General features: G+C 44.4%; 1 protein-coding gene across 7 annotated transcripts in view; it reads left to right on the top strand.

Moving 5' to 3' along the window:
- chchd6b (coiled-coil-helix-coiled-coil-helix domain containing 6b) overlaps positions 1–23,057 on the top strand; it is a 128,219-nt gene that overhangs the window by 29,425 nt on the left and 75,737 nt on the right. For 2 of the 7 annotated variants that reach the window (XR_008565858.2, XM_015959449.3), the window contains exons 5-6: positions 13,025–13,045; positions 22,759–22,842. Coding sequence is in view for 2 of the 7 variants with exons in the window: in XM_015959449.3 (XP_015814935.3) it covers positions 13,025–13,045; positions 22,759–22,842 (105 nt within the window). In the remaining 5 variants the exon portion in view is untranslated. The other 5 variants (XR_008565860.2, XM_015959450.3, XR_008565861.2 and 2 more) reach the window with 4 other exon arrangements.

The following is a 23,057-nucleotide window of genomic DNA, read 5'->3' on the forward strand; positions in this document are numbered from 1 at the left end:
AGCAGCTCTCTTTTTCTGTGATTTTACAGAAAAACAGGCAATCACAGTAAAAATGCCAGGGCTCATTCTACAGGACCAGGGCATTGCAGGAGAATGTATGAAGAACAAATTTATTATTTCTATGCATGTTTTAGCTGTCAAACTTCCATAATGCCCCTTTAATAAATTAAGATAAGAATCCTAGAATCTTCTGATTAAAGCACAATAAAGACAAGGCAGGGTGATATTCTATATTTAGATAGAGTATCCCAGCGTATTGGTCATAAGTAGAGGTAATACAGTTGTGGTCAGAAGTTTACATACACTTGTAAATAATATAATATAATGGCTCTACTGAGTGTCCCGTTATTTCTAAAACTCTGATTTTTCTCTGATAGAGTGATTGGAACAGACACTTCTTTGTCACAAAAAACATTCATGAAGTTTGGTTCTTTAATGTCTTTATTATGGGTTAACAGAGAAAAGTGATCACATTTGCTGGGTCACAAATATACATACAGCAACATGAACTAGCAATTTTGGTGACTTAGAAACGTGTCAGTGAACTGAGCTTCATAGCATGGCCTCTTAACTTCTTGTGAGTGATTATGAGTGACTACAGCTGGTGACTTCTCTTAGGCCAGGTAAATAGGGCTCATTGGATACAAACGCCCACAAACGCTACAATGGGAAAGTCAAAGGAGCTCAGCATGGATCTGAAAAAGCGAATTATTGACTTGAACAAGTCAGGAAAGTCACTTGGGGCCATTTCAAAGCAGCTGCAGGTCCCAAGAGCAACAGTGCAAACAATTGTTTGTAAGTATAAGGTGCATGGCACTGTTTCATCACTGCCAAGATCAGGAAGAAAACGCAAGCTATCACCTGCTGCTGAGAGAAAATTGGTCAGGAGGGTAAAGAGTGAACCAAGAATCACCAAAAAGCAGATCTGCCAAGAATTAGAAGCTGCTGGAACACAGGTGTCATTGTCCACAGTCAAACGTGTTTTGCATCTCCATGGACTGAGAGGCTACCGTGCAAGAAGGAAGCCCTTGCTCCAAAAGCGGCACCTTAAGCCTCGACTGAAGTTTGCTGCTGATCACATGGACAAAGATAAGACCTTCTGGAGGAAAGTTCTGTGGTCAGTTGAAACAAAAATCAAGCTTTTTGGCCACAATGCCCAGCAATATGTTTGGAGGAGAAAAGGTGAGGCCTTTAACCCCAAGAACACCATGCCTACAGTCAAGCATGGTGGTGGGAATATTATGCTGTGGGGCTGTTTTGCTGCCAGTGGAACTGGTGCTTTACAGAGAGTAAATGGGATAATGAAGAAGGAGGATTACCTTCACATTCTTCCACATAACCTAAAATCATCAGCACGAAGGTTGGGTCTTGGGCGCAGTTGGGTGTTCTAACAGGACAATGACCCCAAACACACATCAAAAGTGGTAAAGGAATGGCTAAATCAGGCTAGAATAAGGGTTTTAGAATGGCCTTCCCAAAGTCCTGACTTAAACCCCATTGAAAACATGTGGACAGTGCTGAAGAAACAAGTCCATGTCAGAAAGCCATCAAATTTAACTGAACTTCACCAATTCTGTCAAGAGGAGTGGTCAAAGATTCAACCAGAAGCTTGCCAGAAGCTTGTGGATGGCTACCAAAAGCGCCTAATTGAAGTGAAAATGGCTAAGGGACATGTAACCAAATATTAGCACTGCTGTATGTATATTTGTGACCCAGCAAATGTGATCACTTTTCTCTGTTAACCCATAATAAAGACATTAAAGAACCAAACTTCATGAATGTTTTTTGTGACAAAGAAGTATCTGTTCCAATCACTCTATCAGAGAAAAATCAGTTTTAGAAATAACGGGACACTCAGTAGAGCCATTATATTATAGTTTTTACAAGTGTATGTAAACTTCTGACCACAACTGTATATATTGAGCTCTTAAAGTACTCAATTTACTGTAGCAGAAATCCACATTTTATATGGATTTACATGGAAAAGAACAATAACATTGTCACACAAAGGGTTCTTTCACATTCAGCAGATGCAAATAAAGAGGGGAATTTGAAACTTGCCCACAGGTGGGCATTCTGGTTAACTCCTACATTTTTCTCCCAGGAACGTAAATTTTACCAAGTGACTTGTTAAGCCGGACATTATCAGGACTTGATCTGTCTTACCTTAACCTGCCAACAACTGACTCTTCCCTCCAGGCCGGGTGCTCGTAAAACTTCTCAAGGGTCATTCTGGAAGATTCCAGGATCTCGCTTTTATCAAAGCCCTGGTATTTTTCTGTTTATCTATAATCAAAGAAGGTGTTTAGGTTGTTCACCCTTAAAATAGAAATCAAGGTGCTCTAAGTTAAAATCTTATCAGCCACAGACCTAAACTGTTTGTTTTTCCTTTTATGTTAAACCTCTGTCATTTGGTGTTTCTCCAGTTAAAATTCATGCTAATGGTAAGACTGTTCAGTTTTAAGACATGAATTTTATTCTTTCCCATTTTAAGTAATACTTTGATGCTAAAGTAATGCCTTTGAGGCTTTATTGTGATCATGGATTTTCATCTTGGAGAAGGTAGAGTTTATTTGGAAGAGCCACAGTGCACTCCAGTGGTTTTTGAGTAAGATACAGGTGGGCGTGCCCAAAAGACTATATAAGCACCTATCCGAACCTCGTGGCGGTAGTTGAAGAACAAAGGACGCCTTAAGCACATCCCTGCGGCTGTTTCCATCTGGCCTAGCAGAACCCGGCGCATTACAGTTGTCAAGTAATTAGCTCTCAAAAGTTACGGTAAAACTTAGAAGTAGTTCCGTATTTTTTTGTTTGACTTCCTACGTAAAACCGGAAGTCGGCTTGGTCCTGTCGAGTTTTCACATTAAGAGTTAAAACTAATTTGGAGCAGTTTTTCTGATCAGCATCAATTTTGATAATTTGGACTCGGGCTCTGAACTCCACATTTTCGGTGCAGCAGAAGTGGAGGACCCTTGAGTCAAACCACTACGGGAGAACACCTCCTTCTACATACCACAGACGCCGTTGACCTAAGCTGAGGTGCCAAAAGTTCCAACGGCCCCTGAAGGCCGCATTCAAACTACTGGACCCAGCTGAACCAGCCCCCCAGAACACCTCTTTGGCGACGGAAAAAGGTCTGTGAAGCATCTCAACTGGCTGACTTTTGTGCTAAGCCCGATTAGTGAATTCAGATTAGTCCATTTAGATCCTAAATTCACATTTAGCCCTCAAGATCTCCTTTCTTCCTCTGCCATAACGAGCCACACGAACACACACACACACACACACACACACACACACACACACACACACACACACACACACACACACACACACACACACACACTCATTTGCATCTACGCCCCTCCTGGACCCCCCCCCCCCCACACACACACACACACACATTTTCACTTGTTCTCCTTACAGAAATAATTCCTAATATTTACTATAACACTATGTGTCACTAAATTTCCACTTTATTACATATCAGTATATCATAGCACTGCTGTAAAGCTTTGGGTTTATCCATCTACCTTCTCTCATGCATGAAACTATAAATGTGTTTGGTCTTTTTGTCAATGTAACTCATTTTTGTAATAGATTCACAAAACTTCAATCATGCCTGATCATTGCCTAGCGATCTCGAGAATAGCCGGTGCATTCTGACAAGAATTCAGCTTTCAGATTAAAATTTGGTGTTAACTTTGAGACTCATTACAGTGAGAAGATATAAATATTAAATCCAGTGTCCCAGTTCACTCATACAAAACTGGGTGATGCCCCGAGTTATTTAATATGAAATTATAAATGACGAAGACAAGCTAAGTCTACACCACATTTGTTAAATATAGATATAAATCTATATGTATCGCTACTGTCACACCCTGTCCTGTCTCCCCGTTTTGGTTTAGCCTTGTGTCTCATTGATTGCTCCCACCTGCCTCTCGTTTCCCAATCACCTTAGCTCCCTGCTCTCGTGTATTTAAGCCCCTTCTGTTCTGTGTCTTGTGTCGGTCCATTGTTTCATTGTCCAGTGTGTGTCCAATAAATCAATGTTAAGAGTTCATGCCTGTTTCCTCCCCGGTCTGGATCCTCGCCTCTCCTTGGCTTAATTCACTGGCACGCGTGACATAATGGACCGACCTGTTAAAGGATCCAGCGGGGAGGTTCTTCTGTGGGAGTACCTGCTCCAGTGGCTTACCCTGACCCACCAGCCGGCTTCTGCTTCTCCTTCTCCAGCCCCAGCTCTGCCTCGCCGCCGTCCCCGACCGTCAGCCTCGGCGATCCTCGCCGCCCTTCCGGAACCGGATGGGAGTTTTGATCAGGAGACGCTCCTGGATCGCTCCGGCTACAAGGGCACGAGGCTGTCTGTCTGTTCCCCCGAAGTTGGTCCACAGCGTGGGGAAAGACGCCGGACTCCACCGTGATCCGATGTCCCGGGACGGAGCTGTGAGTTCGCCGCTGCCCCTGCCCAGCGCAGCAGTTTGGACACGCCCCCGGCCAGACCAGCAGTGCCGTCTCCTGCCGAATCAGCGCCTGCGTCACCTACAGGAGGAGGAGCGTTGGCCGCAGCCCAGCTGACCGAGCTTGTCAGTCTCCCGGCGGAGCTTGGCCGGTTCCGCCAGCTCATCAACTCCCAGGAATCCCGCCTGGACGCTCTGTCCTCCTTATCAAACACAGCGGAGCTCGCCGGTCTCCGGGCTGAGCTGGCCCAGCTCCATTGTGCCCTCAGCCTCCGGGAGCTTCAGCTGGACAGTTTGTCCTCCCTGCTCTCTCCGTTCCCAGCACCTCCGGTTCACACGCAGCCTGTCCAGGCAGCCCCTTCCGTAGCTGCTCCACCTCCACTCCAGACGTCAATGGAACCGGCCCAGAAGCAGACGGTTCGGGTCCAGAAGCAGACGGAACCGGCCCAGAAGCAGACGGAACCGGCCCAGAAGCAGACGGGACCGGCCCAGAAGCAGACAGGACCGGCGCAGAAGCAGACAATTCCGGTTCCGGACCAGAAGCCGACGCCCCCGGACCAGAAGTCGATGGTGGTCGACGCCCTGTCCTGTGGTCGACGCCTCTTCCAGTGCTGAAGTCGACACCTCCTCGTGTTCTGAAGTCGACACCTCCTCGTGTTCTGAAGTCGACGCCTCTTCCTGTCCAAGGGTCGACGCCTCGTCTGAAGTCGACACATCGTCTGAAGTCGACGCCTCGTCTGAAGCCGACGCTCGTTCCACTCCAGAGGTCGACGCCTCATCTGACGCCGACGCTCGTTCCACTCCAGAGGTCGACGCCTCGTCTGAAGTCGACGCCTCGTCTGACGCCGACACTCGTTCCACTCCAGAGGTCGACGCCTCGTCTGAAGTCGACGCCTCGACTGACGCCGACACTCGTTCCACTCCAGAGGTTGACGCCTCGTCTGACGCCGACGCTCTCTCTACTCCAGAAGTCGACGCCTCATCTGACGCCGACGCTCGTTCCACATCCAGAGGTCGACCCTCGTTCCACTCCAGAGGTCGATGCTCGTTCCACTCCAGAGGTCGACGCTCGTTCCACTCCAGAGGTCGACGCTCGTTCCTCTCCAGAGGTCGACGCTCGTGCCACTCCAGAGGTCGACGCTCTCTCCACTCTAGAGGTCAACGCTCTCTCCACTCTAGAGGTCGACGCTCTCTCCACTCCAGAGGTCGACGCTCTCTCCACTCCAGAGGTCGACGCTCTCTCCACTCTAGAGGTTGACGCTCTCTCCACTCCAGAGGTCGACGCTCTCTCTGGTCCGACGTCTCCGGTTCCACTGGTGGTTCTGGAGGTCGCCCCGTATCCGGTCCAGCCTGCAGAGACTATGTCCCCGGCCTGTCGTCGCTTCCTCTTCAGCCGCAGGCGCAGGCCTCCAAGGGCCCGTCGTCGCCTCCTCTTCAGCCGCAGGCGCACGCCTCCAAGGGCCTCCAAGGGCCCGTCGTCGCCTCCTCTTCAGCCGCAGGCGCAGGCCCCCAAGGGCCCGTCGTCGCCTCCTCTGCCCCAGGTGCAGGCCCCCGGACTCTTCTGGTTCCTGCCTCCTCTTCATCGGGCCCTCGGTTCCTCTTGGCCCTCCCTCCGGGTCCCCCTCCTCCCGCCCTGCTCCTTGCTCCTGTGGGCGTCTGGGATCCGCCCTTTGAGGGGGGGGGGGGGGGGGGGTACTGTCACACCCTGTCCTGTCTCCCCGTTTTGGTTCAGCCTTGTGTCTCGTTGATTGCTCCCACCTGCCTCTCGTTTCCCAATCACCTTAGCTCCCTGCCCTCGTGTATTTAAGCCCCTTCTGTTCTGTGTCTTGTGTCGGTCCATTGTTTCATTGTCCAGCGTGTGTCCAATAAATCAATGTTAAGAGTTCATACCAGTCTGCTTGTTTCCTCCCGGTCTGGATCCTCGCCTCTCCTCGGCTTAATTCACCGGCACGCTTGACAGCTACATTACCTAACCCTACAATATAAAGCAGGTCATGGTTCATTCAAGCATCACACTTTGGACAACTCCATCCTCAATAATGTTTTGGTGTTGGTCTGATTTGTGTCACAATAAAATAAATTTAGTGAACACAAAATGTTTATCCAATCTGAAACATGGCTTCATTACTCTACGTATATTTATTTGGGTGAAATCAGGTCACTGCATGTGCTTCTATATTCGTTTTGGACAAAAATGTTAAAATTAACTCTTGAGGCTTTAACCAATCATCAGCGTTGACTACATTACATCTGAACGAGTGATATTTCTTATGGCACATGTGCATTGAGATGTGACAGTCGAAAGCTGTTGGTGAATTAGCTGTGATTTTTCCTCTGTTTATATGTGTGTTGTTCTCCCTGTCTCTCTGTCTCCTTCTTGCTAATTAAGAAACCAAATCAGCAATTTAACTTTGCACACTGTGACATTTCTCCAGACTAATCCTCATTTAAGTCCCCTTCCCTCAGTTCTCTTCCTCTCTCTCTCCTCTCCTGACTGTCAAGTATAAAGCCACACCAAAATCTTTTCTCTCCAAACACACAGAATTATTCACATGTGCCATTTGCATAATTCAGTATTTACATAATTGATTTCCATGGAAGCGTTCCACACTATGTGAGGTGGTGTTGGAGACCAAAAGGTCTTGTACTGTTATTCACACACAAACACACATGGTTCAGGTGTGTGTGTGTGTGTGTGTGTGTGTGTGTGTGTGTGTCTCCCTCTCCCACAGAGACGTAGACATAGACACACTGTGTTGCTGGATGGTTAGGATTTCAAGTCTAAATCAAGCATGAAGCGTTGCCAAGCTGGTGCATCTGGTGACCTGCTCGATACACGCTACAAACAAACTCAGCTAAGCATACAGAATCAAATGTAACAAGATCCATGAAATTAGTGTGTTTATACTGACAGAGCAACCTTAAATTTTCCATGCTGATAAATATTTGCCCCATTTCACCTAGAAATGAGTTTTGTAGTTATAGAGGGTTTTGTGTTCTGTTGATATGCATGAATTATTCTCTGGCTGGACCCCAGGTCCAATTTAGTGTCATGAAAAAAATCACATTGATTAAAGGACCTGTTTTATTTTAGCTACATTTGCTATATTTGTAATAAAATCAGCATTTTAAGACAGGAACTTCAGACTTCAGTAAGATGCATGCTTTCTTACTTTATGCAGTATAGACTTCGTCTTGAGGGAAACTGACTGTTTCTTAATATCAACGTAGGCTAGTACGTTCTTGTATACTTTACAAATACGTCCTTGGCAGGTGCAACAGAAAGTCTGTTCTACTGATTCTACCAAGTGCGCGAGTACAAGAACGGCCTTTGGAACAGAACCGTACTCCATTACGTTATGGCAACAAGTGCTGTTTTTTGCTCCGATATAAAAAATGGCCTGAAATTTTATGAAAAGTCTAGTTTGTCCCATAATCAATCAATCAATCAATCAATCAATCAATCAATCAATCAATCAATCAATCAATCAATTTTATTTGTAGAGCACCTTCTACAACGTTATCAGAAGCCCAAGGTGCTGAATAGCATCATAAAAACATTCCCAGTTCCTGGGCATAAGAGCAAGATAAAAACATTAAATCATAAAATAGCAAGCAAGCAATATTACAAATACAGAGAGATAATGAAATGAGACTAATCAATTAAAAACAAATGGTGGACAAAATAATATCAAGTATCTTGATCAAAAAGAAGAAGTATTAAAAACCATAATGTCAGGGCAATTCAATGAACCCTATCACTGAAAAGCAATCAAATAGAAACGAGTCTTTAGACGAGACTTAAAGACTTGAAGGGACGGCGCCTGCCTAATGGTCAATGGCAATTTTCCACAGAGTTTGAGCCAAAACAGAAAATGCACGATAACCCCTCGATCGATATTTCGACCGGGGGACCACCAGAAGTTCCTGCTCGGCTGAGCGAAGAGACTGAGATGGAACATACTTGTGCAAAAGTGCAGTAATGTAAGAGGGGGCACTGCCCTAGAGGGCCTTATAAACAAGAGTTAGGATCTTATATTTAGCTCGATATCGCACCGGGAGCCAGTGCAGAGCAGTCAGCACTGGAGTGATGTCATCTCTGCATCTAGTACCTGCCAGGAACCTAGCCACTGGGTTCTGTACAAATTGGAGCCCTGCAACCGTGCACTGGGCCAGACCAGCATACAGAGCATTACAGTAATCCAGACGGGACAGGACGAAAGCATGCAACACACTTCAGATGAGCTCTGGATAGCAGAGGCCTGGTGCTGGATAGTCGTTTCAGATTAAAAAAACAGAACCTCACCACCGTATTTACGTGAGTGTCAAGATTAAGTGAGGAGTCAATTTTTATCCCCAAATTACTGACTATTTTCTTTTCATAGGGGGTCATTGGGCCAAGGTCAATATCAGCACCTGAGCATTTCTTTTGCCAGGACTAAGTATTATGACTTCCGTTTTGCTCTCATTTAGGTGCAAAAAATTAGAAGCCATCCAACATTTTATGTCCCATAAATAACAAAATAACAATGAATACATTTTTGTCTAATATCTGTTTCACTTTTTATCCAAATTGATAAAATACCAGCATTTTCTGCTGTTAAATGACAACAAAAAGTTTATTTTTCATCAAAACAGAGCAGTTTAAGACAACGCTGGATTTATTTTGAAAGTGGGCTGGCTAATTAGCATTTTAAGGGTATTGTGATGAGCGAGAAACAAAAACACAGTTATCTACAATTTCAGGCTTTATATTCATTTATTTGTATTTTTGATGTAGAACACACCACAGTTATGAACTTACTCGTCTGCCATTTTGTGTTTGGCATGTAACATTTGCGACACAGTGCATTATGGGATACCTTGACGGCCCAAGTTCTCAGAAAAATGCGTTGATGCCTCCTTGATACAATGGGCGAAGCAAGAACACATCCGTGAACCCTGAGCGTACTTGCCATGATACATACTCAGGATTGGAACAGTACGCGGGCTACCATTGATGACATTTCACAAGTACGTATGCACACAATTTCAGACAAGTACACATTTTGAGAAACAGCCAGGGTGTCATTTCTGCATGGATTCCATATTTGAGCATGTTTATTGTCAGCATAGTTTCTTCTGGGTCTGCTATGAAACATAGTTTCCCCCAGTTTTACACACATAGAAACATTTACACCTGCAGTTTAATCTATCTCTTAGCATTTTTTGAAGTACGCCCAAACCATACATATGATTTTATGTTTTTGGTATAGACACTTCAAACCAATGGCCTCTTCTCTGACTTTATGTTTCATGAGCCAGCACAAAAAATCTTAGTAAAGCTTTTATTTTTTATACTTAACCTTAATGGATTTAAAAATCATGACGAGTCTTTAGTCTTATTGCAGCACTATGCTGGCTGTGGTTATTCTGCTTGCTGATTCAACTCAGATGCTTAAAGAGCAAGTAACACCCAAATTAACTTTTTTTTGCTGATAACCTGTACAGATGAGTGTCTAATGGTGCTGTGCACATGTGTAATCATTAGTGTGGCAGTTAAGTGCAACTTACTTTAAATTTAATATTTCAGCCCAAAACCCTAATTATATCTCCATCTTCAGGTTAAAAACTCCGCTCCACATTTATGTAGAACCAGTTGTGGCTAATGGCTAAGCTGAAAAACGTGACGTTATCAGCAAATTACTACGTGGCTGCACCGCACTGGTCTCCAGGTGAGGCAGCCCCACCTCCACCTGGCTCAGCCACTCACCTGCCGATATGACACGCTGGCTCTCTGAGCCGCTTGCCTCCTTGAAAAAACACGCTCCTCCCCTTTTCATCTAATGATCGTGGTTAACAGGAAATCCTCCAGTGCTGCAGAATCTGTGTCTGCTTTTCTCCTGAGTAGTAAGTCTGGTGTGACTGTGTGCTTGCGTGCACGCGTGAGTGCGCGCACGCTCGTTAACAGCTAGTTTTTAGATTGAGAAACTCCGACAGCACACGGGGGGTTGAGGGGGGTGCGGTCTACTACTGCCTCAGCGCTGCTCTCTCGGTCAGCCAGGAGACGCCTCTTTCGGAAGTGCTTTCCTAACAGGAAGTGTGGATGAAATACGTCTCCACCCAGGCCTTGACCCTCACTTTAATTTTTCCAACGGCCATCGGGGAGCAATGGGTAGATGTACCTGGAATGCCAGAGCTTGCTTCATCTCACTGACTACATCAAACTGTGTGTGTGTGGGCACGCACATGTTTGTGTGTTTATCTGCATCTGCATCACGACAGCCCCTTCACCTCTCTACTAAAGTCTTTCATCTATGGAAGTGGGACCACACACACACACACACACACACACACACACACACACACACACACACACACACACACACACACACACACACACACACACACACACACACACACACACACACACACACACGGGGGCACACCCAGACACATTTTCAGTTTTGGACCAGCAACTGAAGAGCAGGGAAGTTTAACAGATGGCGCTGACTGTATCCATTTCACAGATTACTCACAATCACACCCGTTCTGCAACCACTGGCTTTGTGAGTTCACCTCATTTAACTGAATGGTGTTTTTATGACGCATGGCAACATTAGAGCCACCTACTGCTTTAATCTGTCCCTCTCTGATCTGCATCTAATACCGGACTGGGAGCACTTGGTAGGAAAGCCAGAATGTGGCATCGTATTTGCCCGTCTGAATGTTGTTTGATTTGGTGATGGTCTAGCGAGTGTGGTGATATAATGTTTTATGACGGCATTGAGAAACAGTCATGTGGATCTTCTACCAAGAACAGCTACTCCTCAGTTCTTACCGCCCCACTAAAAGGTGTTGTAAAACAAGTTATCAACATCCCATGTGTGCCCTTTTAGTTGCACACATGTTATCTAAATCAAATTACTCAAGCTAAAAATGGACTCAAACATTTTCTTCTTTGTAAAACTTTATGACAATGAAATGCTCATTCGGTCACAAGAGTTATTTATTAAATGGGATAATCATGATCATACTATTGATGATAAAATGTACCCTATGAGAGTTTTTAGTTTTCTATTATTCATTGATTGCTTACTATTGTACTAAAGGCCCCTTTAACACCAAATTGAGACCCCAGCTACATTCATCACAACTTACCTAACCTTTATTACTCATTCAGTGCGAGCATTGTCATGAAGCCACAACACTCCTAATACTTCACAATAGGGGCTTTTCCCTTCTTTTCTTCATGTTCTTGAGACAGTCTCTTCTTCTGTCAACAAGATCTGTCATCAGCTGGTTCATTCCTGGTATCGTGACCCTCTCACACTGCAACAGTAAGCAGCTAGAAGGTCACATCAACATGAAGCTGGCAGTCTGATGAGGTCTTGGGATCAGTGTGGCCAGTACTGTTTTGAATCCATCACAACTAAGCCACACCAATGTGGCATTACATTATGGATGCACTGTCACCACCTCAGCCACGCTTCACTCATGACCCTGATAGGCTACTCCTAAAATGATAAAGCACTACAACTACTGTGGGAGTTTTGTGCATGTTCAAAACTTGTTGACCTATCATGTAATGGCATGCCCGCTGCATTCCTAATGTACCCAAAGACCTCCCCTAGACCCCGCAAAGGCCACATTCTTGTGGATTTTCTTTTCTTGTGTGAAGGAGGCTGAAAAAAGGAAAGGTTTCTGACACCTAGTCAAGGACATGGAAGGTGCTGAGTAGCAGCATTTCAATGAAATAATTTTCTTTTTGTGATAATACATTGTATTTTTATTTTATAGAACCTACCTAATAAAGCGTATTAACAAAACTTACGAAAGAAAAATGTTTACACTAAAACCAACAAAACAAAAAGTGGTAGTGGAGTCGAACCTGAGTTTACTGTTAGAATATCCCAGACTTCCCTTCTCCCAGCCACTTGGACCAGCTCTTCCGGGGGAACCCCAAGGTGTTCCCTGGCCAGCTGAGAGACATAGTCCCTCCAGCCTGTCCTGGGTTTTCTTTTAGGTCTCCTCCCGACATGGAAAGCCTCACCAGGGAGGGGTCCAGGAGGCATCCTAACCAGATGCCTGTGGCACCTCAACTGGTTCCTCTTGAGTTGGAGGAGCAGCAGATCTACTCCAAGCCCCTCCCGGAAGACTGAGCTACTCACCCTATCTCTAAGGGAGAGCCCAGACCCCCTGCGGAGAAAACTCATTTGCTTGTATCTGCATTGCCATTCTTTTGGTCACTACCGAAAGCTTGTGACCATAGGTGAGGGTAGGAACGTGGATCGACCGATAAATTGAGAGCTTCGCCTTCTGGCTCAGCTCTCTCTTCACCACGACAGACCGGTACAACGCCTCACTAGTGAACAAGATCCCAAGATACTTAAACTCCTCCACTTGAGGCAGGACCTCATCCCTGACCCAGAGTTTGGGATGTCCATTTCACTACCTCACCTTTCTTCTTTCCACCCTTAATTTAGTTCATATTCTTTTTGATTTGCTAACACTCTCTCAAACCTTCTGCAATATTTCTACCTTCTCTTGTCTCCCTAACCCTTGTTCTTTCTGTTTCCTAGCCAGCAGATTTGGATGCATGGGTAAGCAGCAATGATATTACCTTCTTACTTTTTATGCTTTTTCTCGTTCTTTTTCACAAGCTCTCCTCTATTCAAATGTCATGTTTTCATTGTGCTTTAAAGCAAGGCTTCAAGTGTGCTGCCACCGCCATTTCCCACAGCAACACTTTGGGAGGTATTCAGCTAGAAAATTACACATCATCTGTGCTTCTGGCAGAGGAGATTTCACATGCAAACACACATCTACACACCTCCTCTAAGCATCAAACAGCTGCTGCAGGAAGGGAAACATACAATGGAGGCAGTGCAGGTATTTACTTCTGTGCTCGGCAGTGATGTGTGTGTCTGTTAAATTTGGATGAGATTACATTGGATTACAGTAAATATAAAGGCAATCAGTCTACATTAGCCTGTCTGCATGTTTGTATCCTCTGTGCCATCAGAAGCACAGAAAATGAATGGCTCAATCCATCAGATCTGTATAACTCATACTAATGCATGACTTAGGTACAGTGATCACTCATCATTACACTACAACATTTATTTGAGCATGGTACATGTTGGATAAAGAATGCAAACATGAACTCTGTAGAGGCTGACATCACCTGTTTTCTCATCTAATGAGATACAATGTACCATTGAGATTCTTGCGGTTTTAAGAGATGTTGACATGCCCAAAAAACAAAATGTAAGTCTGAAATATTAGCTCTGGAAATAGGGGCCTGCACTTCATAATTAACCACTCATGGGATTGCTCGACTCTGATTGAATTTTGCGGAGTAACTAGCATTTAGACACATTATTAATGTCTTGCTTCTTCAAAGGCAGTTTGAAATCTGGGTGTTGTGATTGATGAACACCTGACCTTTAAAGATCATGTTGCCTCTGTTGCTCGTTCATGCCGCTTTGCGCTGTATAACATACGAAAGATCAGACCATACCTAACACAACATGCCACCCAGCTCCTGGTGCAATTTACTGTCATCTTCCGCCTCGATTACTGCAATGCCCTTCTAACTGGTCTTCCAGGCAGTACTGTGAGACCTCTTCAAATGGTCCAGAACGCAGCTGCACGTCAAAAAGAGCACACACCACCCCTCTGTTCATTGAGCTCCACTGGCTCCCGCTAGCAGCAAGCATCAAATTCAAATTGCTAACACTAGCATACAAAGTCCGAGATGGTACGGCTCCCATCTACCTGAATCCTCTTGCAAAGGCTTATGTCCCTGCCCGGCCGCTCCAGTCATCACAAGATCATCGGCTAGCAGTGCCTACACCACTCTCAGGACAATCCAGACTCTTCTGATGCATCGTTCCACAAATGTGGAATGACCTACCAAGCACTACCAGAACTGGGGCTTCCTTTTCAATTTTCAAGAAACTCCTGAAGACCCTGCTCTTCAGAGAGCATCTTCTAAACTAGCACCCTCCCTGCACCCGTCCCCCCTCTCTACCGTCCACTCCACTACTTTTTCTTTTTCTTTATTTTTTTCACGAGTAGCACATGTCTCCTTGTGTACGACCGACAAACCTTACTGGACGTAAAAGACGAATTTTCTCATTACTTTCCGGAGTTCAGGTTTTTCATCACGGACCCGCCGTTTGCAGATCCCCCATTCATCTCACCTGAGATGCCTTTGTTATGGGCCCGTGGAGGCAGCAAGCGCCGACGCAGAGGGAGAAGATCTGGCGTTCTGGTTCGACTGAGACGGCGCACTAACAGACCACCATTACCCAGTTTACTACTGGCTAATGTGCAGTCCCTGGAGAACAAGCTGTGCGAGCTTCGGGCTCGGATCTCATTCCAGTGAGAGATGCGGGACTGCTGCGCGATCTGCCTCATAGAAACCTGGCTATCTGACAAAGTACCGGACACCGCAGTACAACTACCGGGGTTCTTCGTGCACCATGCGGATAGGTCACAGGAGCTTACTGGGAAAAGCAGAGGTGGCGGTGTGTGTTTCATGATCAACAACAGCTGGTGTGATTATGCGAACGTGCACCCGGTCAAATCCTTCTGCTTTCCGGACCTGGAGTACCTGATGATTAAGTGCCGGCCATTCTGGCTACCGCTGTTTACATTCCCCCACAAGCCAACACTGACCGAGCACTCAGAGAACTGTACAGCGGGATCAGCAAGGAAACCGTACACCCAGAGGTGGCGTTTATTATGACCGGGGACTTTAATAAGGGTAACCTGAAGAAAACCTCACCAAAACTACACCAACACACCCATTTCAATACACGTGGAGACCGGCTACTCGAGCACTGCTACACCTCTTTCCGAGATGCGTACAAAGCCCCCCCCCACGCCCCATTCGGCCAATCAGATCACCGCTCCATCCTGCTTATACCTGCCTACAGGCAGAAGCTGAAACGGGAAGCTCCAACCCTGAGGGCAGTGCATCGTTGATCGGACCAATCGGAGTCTACGCTGCAGGATTGTTTTGATCGCGCGGACTGGAAAATGTTTCACGCGGCTGCTAGAGACATTGATGAGTACACAGACTCAGTCTGCAGATTTATCAGAAAATGCCTGGAAGATGTTGTCCCATCCAGAACAGTTAAATCCTTCCCAAATCAAAAACCCTGGATTAATGGAGGTGTGCGAACGGCGCTGGCGGCGCGGAGCAACGCCTTTGTCTCCGCGAACACATCAGACTACAAACACGCACATTACCACTCCGGAAGATGATCAAAGCAGCCAAACGTGAGTACAGAGACAGGGTAGAGCAACAGTTTGACAACCCCCGGAGTATGTAGCAGGGACTAAACAAAATCACAGACTTTAGAGGGGAAACCACAACACCGCAGACCACGGCCTCTCTGTGTGAGGATCTAAACGCATTCTATGCCAGATTCGACACAGCGAACACCATGAGACCGGACAGTGAGCGCACCGCGGATGACGTCAGTGCACACACTGTGTCTGAAGAGGATGTGCGGAGGTGCTTCAGGAGGGCGAACGCACGCAAAGCTACTGGTCCGGACGGGATTCCCGGCCGCGTCCTCAGGTCATGCGCGGCTCAGCTGGCTGGAGTGTTTACACACATCTTCAACCTTTCCCTCTCTCTGTCTGTAGTCCCAGCCTGCTTCAAAATGGCCACCATTGTCCCTGTACCCAAATCCTCCACCATCTCCTCATTGAATGACAGGCGACCTGTAGCCCTGACCCCCATCGTGAGCAAATGCTTCGAGAAGTTGGTCAGGGACTTTATCTGCTCTGCACTGCCCGATTCACTGGACCCTCAACAGTTTGCATACCGCCACAACAGGTCCACTGATGATGCCATAGCCCTGACACTCCATGCTGCCCTGTCACACCTGGAGAAGAGGGACACGTATGTGAGAATGCTGTTTATAGATTACAGCTCAGCATTCAACACCATCATTCCCTTGAAGCTGGACAGGAAACTGCAGGATCTAGGACTGAGCAGCTCCCTCTGCAGCTGGATCCTTAACTTTCTGTCTGACAGACGCCAGGTGGTCAGACTGGGCAGCACCACCTCATCCCCCGTCACACTGAACACTGGTGCTCCACAGGGGTGTGCGCTGAGCCCTCTCCTGTACTCACTCTACACCTACGACTGCACAGCCACTAGAAACTCCAACATCATTGTGAAGTTTGTGGACGACACCACAGTGGTAGGTCTCATCACCAACGACGATGAGACGGCCTACAGGGAGGAGATCAGCGCCCTGACCCACTGGTGTCAGGACAGCCGTCTCACCCTCAACGTCACAAAGACAAAGGAGTTGATAATGGACTTCCGGAGGTGCAGAGGAATACACACCCCCATCACCATCAACGACGACGCTGTGGAGAGGGTGAGCAGCTTCCGTTTCCTTGGAGTTCATCTGGCTGAGGATCTTACATGGTCAGTGCACACGAACAATACAGTGAAGAAGGCACAGCAGCGCCTCTTCTTTCCCAGGAGACTGAAAAGATTTGGCATGAGCCGCCGCATCCTCAGGACCTTCTATCGCTGTGCCATTGAGAGCATCCTCACTGGATGCATCTCCACCTGGTATGGCAACAGCACCGCTTACAACCGCAAAGCTCTCCAGAGAGTAGTGCAGTGTGCAGAAAGGATTACTGGAGGTGAGCGTCCCTCCCTCCAAGACATCTACAGGAAGCGGTGCCTGAGGAAAGTGGGGAGGATCATCAAGGACTCAAGTCACCCCAGCCATAAACTGTTCAGACTACTTCCATCAGGAAGGAGGTTCTGCAGCATCCAGTCCAGAACCAGCAGACTGACAGACAGCTTTTTCCATCGGGCCATCAGACTGCTGAACACTTCGCAGACAGCTCACCCTCACTACTGAAACTCCAACATTACACACTCCATACTGTACATTAATGCCACTGTTTTGCACATACCAACCACTTTATATTTTATATCTCTTATTTTATTGTTTACTTTATTCATTTGTAAAATATGTATATACCCATTATACACACACACACACACGTAGAAAAAAAATACTTAGCACACACATTTAGTAATGTATATACCTTACATACTATATATATTATTACTTAGATTAGCCATTTTTATATTTTGCTTGTTTTTACGTTATTGTATTTTTGCACGATTCTGTTGCTGTGAAGCTCGCAAACAAGAATTTCACTCGCTTGTACTGTACCAGTGTACCTGCACATGTGACGTGACAATAAAAGTGATTTGATTTGATTTGTTCCCTCCTCTCCATGATTAATGTCAAGTTGTTGTTATTGTTGTTGTTAGCCTCAAGGGCAACATGCCAATTATCACTTGTAAGTCGCTTTGGACAAAAGCGTCTGCTAAATACATAAACATAAACATTAATGTGTAATTCAGTTTTAATTCTGGTGTTGCTGAGAATGTTGCTGTTATACTAGTGATGACGTGCTATAATTATAAAAGTTTATCTAGTGATAAGTGAGGTTCTACCAGCTGTCTTTAAATAAGCAAGAGTGTGAGAAGCCAAAAGAAAAGTTGCTCTATGTTGACATGTGCATAACGAGTACAATGTACTATTATCCATTTGTGTAACATTAGCAGTACTTTTGCTCACAGGAGGACCCACTATAGGAAGTTGATCTTCATGTGTATCTGACCTTAGCTGAAAGTTTGTCTCGTTTTATTTCCATTTGATTTTAAACAAGTGAGTTCAAACTAGTTTTATGAGTGTGTGTATGATATACCTTGATTATACTTAACGCATCATAACTTTACTGCCCAGCCTGAAGCTTGACAGTGCTTAATAACGCCTGCCCTTTGGTTTCCGTCTTCATTTATTTCCTTTGTTTTTGAACCTTTCTTACAAATTCGTATCTGTTTATGTAACTTTATTATTTTTTCATAAAGATCTGTTTGTTTTTAATCGTCAATCTTTGAATGTAACTTGTAATAATCTAGTTACATTTAATTTCTATAGGGATCCTAAGTCACGCCCATCTACTGCTGGACCATGGGTCCCCGGAAGAACGAAACAATGCCAGTCAATGGGGCTAAAATCACTATTTTCTAATCTGTTAGTTATGTGCCATGGATTTCACACATGATGCCCGTGAATTTTAAAGACACATTCTGAAGCCAAGGATGTACTTATTTTGAATGGGGGCAAAAGTTATTTTAGGTTTTGTGTGAAAATACATCCAGGAGTACAAATGCGCATCAATAAATAGATGTCATCAAACCAGACATGGAGAAGAGCAGAGGAAAAATGGCTGTAAGTTCAGTGAGCTTCAAATCCTTCCTTTAGGAGGACAGAACAACTCTTCTATTTCTTCATTAAACACAGCATAGTAGAAGATTTGTTTTTACCCTTTTTTATTGACAAGTTTCAGCTAATCCTGCAGCCTTCTTCAGAACGGATGTACAAAAAGATGTTCAAAGGAAAGAACCACCATAAACCTCACCACGAGGTAGGCAGTAGTTATGCTGGGTCAGAGGACAGTCTGTGGTGACGTCATGAATGTGAGGTCTAATTTGTAGTCATAGTAATTACCAATTTTTACAAGCTGATAAATCTCAAAGTGCGTGACAGGTGTGGTTTAAACACATTGCTACTTTTGACTTAAATTGAACTACAACATATGTGTGATCCAGGGCGTAAGGCAAAGCAGATTAAAAAGCAGTAGTACGGTAGTAGTTTGAGCCCCGTTGACTTGTTTTCATTTTTTTCATTCCAGTGTTTCCCCTAGCAATTTTTCCAGTGGTGGTGGTGGGGATTATGACATCTCACCTTTATGTTAATATTGTTTTATTTGATGCACTCCACTTTGAACTGCATCAATCCAGCGACTGCTGCATTTTATTAACTAGCATTAAAGGTGAATACACCAATATTTGCACAAGAATAATTTTTGTTTTAAACTCTCAGTGACACACTTTGCAGGGGGGATTTGGCATTTAATTTTTCTTGGCGTCTGGAAAAACATCTCCTTCTGCCCCCCTTTATTTGACTTTCTGCCCCCTTTATTTTGGTCCAAGATCATTACTGGGCTGGCCCTATTAATAACGTTCTACACCCCTGCTTAGTAGACTTAATTAAGTATTTTTAAGCCAGTATAAAAATGACTGAAACACAAATTTACATATTTGGAATTATTGACCAATATCTTTGATATAATTTATTTGTTAAGAACATCAAGATGCATTACAGTGAACATTATAATAAAGTACATTTTTCTAGTGCAGAGAGGAGACAACCCATAGAAGCACCGATTTGATCTCATTTCGGAGACAAATAGAACAGATCAGATGCACCTAATAAATAAAATTACATAAACTAAGGAATCTGTTTCTTTGCTTCATTGTTCTGGTGCTGAAAATATCACTAATGTGGATCAAAGGAGATACACAGATGAATGCACCTCTTATTTATTATTTGGAAATTAGTGGGTGTGGTTTACATCAATACATTATTTTAAATCTGAAATTGATATGGATTGGTCAGAAGTTGCTATGTAATGTTGATTAAGGTGTGTGTGTGTGTGTGTGTGTGTGTGTGTGTGTGTGTGTGTGTGAGAGAGAGAGAGAGAGAGAGAGAGAGAGAGAGAGAGAGAGAGAGAGTGAGTTAAAATAATAAAAAAAAAACTGACCGGAGCGAAGGCAGTGACCGACACATGTACGAGCTGTTTTCAGCTTTGTCTTGTCAAATGCACCACGTACGTTACGAAAACAGTAACTTTAAATATTCAACCGAAAAAGAGGCGAGCTGAAGAAAACCTAGGGAGCACTGAAGAAACGTAAGCAGCAGTGAAGCAAGCACAGAGAGATCCGTTACTGTCTATGTATGTGCGTGGATGGGCCAGATGGACTGAGCTCCCGGCTGTAGTTTTTTGTGTGTAGGGAGGGGCGGGCGCTCTGTGTGACTGGCCAGTCACAGAACATGAAGACAGTCAGTGACCCAATGAGGATCTTCATTCAGCACGATTACAGATATTTACAAGTTTTACTCGTTTCATGCTCGTATTCATCAAAAATGCTTTATCCGGCTCATCCCTAGCTGTAACCATCCTGCCCCAGTGGCGGCTCCAGAATTTTTTTTCTGCAGGTGCTATGAAGGAGCTAGTCTTTTTATTTAGGGTGCTATGAATGAAGTGGTCATGCGTACCTATTGTTCTCTAAAACAACTTCAACACTAGCAGATACACATGCGTGCACAAAACCTCAACAACACCTGAAACAATCATTAATATACATCTTAAACATATGAACAATCGCTGACTTTTCCATGAAATCATAAACACATACAGCCACACAGAAAACCTATCTATAGTGTTGCAAGGTTAGCTAACGTTAGTGTTAGCATTTCCAGCGGCAAAACCCTCGACTGCTGCGGCGGTTGAGGGTTGACCCTCTTCATCCAGATCCATAGGTTTTTGTGGGTCTGAGATCACTTCCAAAGATTCATTCGTTTCTGACTGAATCCGTGGAAATTTGGGCAACAAAAACCGATCCATTTTACCACTAGCTCTACCTTTCACTCGTTCGCAGGTGGAAAATGAGGTCAAAGGTTAACATCAATTTCCTGTTTTGGTTTAAGTTTTTACTATCTACATGCCAATTTACTGATTATTTTTGTTTTGTATGTTAAATATTATCACATCCACACGTTAAATTAAAATTAAAATGTAAAAAAAAAAAATCTAATATTTACTTCGGGGTGCTATGGGGTACAATGTCTAATCCAGGGGTAGCTATAGCGCCTCCCAGGCGCTGCCCCTGCCCTGCCTCCTCCTCCTTGCTGCTTGCTGGCTGTGATCACAAGCAACAACAGAGTAGTTCTCACTGCTTCTTCGGGAAACAGTGCAAAATAAATAAATGTATCAATAAAACTTGGGATCTTGTAGGCGTGGAGCTGGGATTTCAGCCGTGGCGGGCCGCCACGGCTACGCCTATGTAGGGGAAACACTGCATTCTTCCTGGGTCCCATGAGCCCACCAGAAAGGGAGGAGACTTAGGCTCCCTATAGAAACTACATATAAAATGAACATGTCTGTGTTCAGGCTAACCTGCCAACTTATTTTTAAAATGTCCCTTTTTTTGACATCTGCCTTCTGCCTTCCTCTGCTTGCATGCTGCCTTGCCACGGCCCAAACTGGGTCTTCCAGCTGCCATTCCTTCATCGTGCTGCCTGTCAAAGCTCAGCTCACTGGGCTTATTAAAGACTTTCACCTCATCCTAATGTCAGCGACGCCGTGTCAGCTCCTGCCACAGCTGTGCCAGCCCCATGCCACCTCTGTAGTTTTGTAAGTGGAGTTACATTATGTCAGTGTACCACAAAATAGCACGTCTGAGCCTTTTTCTACGTACATATTTTAACATCTTCACACCAAAAATTATTATTGTGATTGGAAACTCGGTGCCGATGGAGAAGACATTTAAAAATGTTCTTTGATTAAAATTCAGAATAACACAAAAAGCCATTTTAAACCAAATACTTGTGAAAGGTTGAACTTTATACTTTTCACATTTGTTATAAATCTTGATGAAGCACTGTGCTCCGATATTTGATCTGCTCTCTGCTGGTTAAAGGATATAAATAATGCATCTTGTAGCTAAGCTTGTAACATAAGCACACTTGTGTGCTTAAAACCTGATTGCACAGTAATAAAAACAGTTCCAGGTACTGCTCTGGGAAACACAATGGAAAGCTGAAATGTAGACTCAGCTATAGTATAGTGCAGTATACAGCCACATCGAGTGGCCTTGTGTGTGTAATCAGCTTTAGAAATGTGATACTGCTATTTTATAAATGTGTGATTTAGGAACGTGTGCATGGTGGTTACTGTTCATGGTGGAGAGATGATTGTTACTTTTTTTTTCAAATGTAAATAAGTGTAAAATATGTATTCACAAGCTTTCTTCTGGGCTGAATTTTTTCAGTTAGGGGAAATCTTTATATATTAATTAGCTGCAGATCTTTGCTCTCCTATCACATCTGTGTTAATACCAGTTGGTGATCCAGATGTGTTCATTTGCAAAGAGTGTAAATATGTTTTCCGATCAGTTTAGCCACTTTGCAGGTCATTTTAGAAATTTATTTTTAGAGTATGTTATTTCAAAGCAGGCACCTTATTTCTTTACTTTTATTTTTAGTCCCAGTCAGAATTTACATAGCATTATCACAGCTCAATCAGCAGCAGTTTTTCATAATCTGTCATTTGAAAGTCAGTTTTCTATTAGTTTTTAATCTTTGCTTTCATCCTTCATTTCTTTTTGGGTTGTTTTCCCTTCCAGGCCAGACGACTGGAGCAGAAAGAACAGGAGCTGGCCACCATTTCCAATTTCTATAAAGAGAAATTAGATGTATTGGAGAAAAAGGTGAGTGTTTTCCCCATGAAATTAGCACGTATGTAAATGTTTAACAGAAAATCTTACATATGTAGAGCAAAAAGGTTTATGCATTCAGTTACTTTATTCTGCTCATTTTGGACCCAAGAAAATAAGTTTTACAGTATTTTTAGTTTTGTTCTATCAAAAGCAGCAGAAAAGTAGCCACCAGCTTTGCCTGCTGGTGATGGTCAGAGGGGCCGGTA

This window comes from Nothobranchius furzeri, chromosome 3 (genome assembly GCF_043380555.1).
Source record: "Nothobranchius furzeri strain GRZ-AD chromosome 3, NfurGRZ-RIMD1, whole genome shotgun sequence".
In the NCBI taxonomy this organism is placed as follows: Eukaryota; Metazoa; Chordata; class Actinopteri; order Cyprinodontiformes; family Nothobranchiidae; genus Nothobranchius; species Nothobranchius furzeri.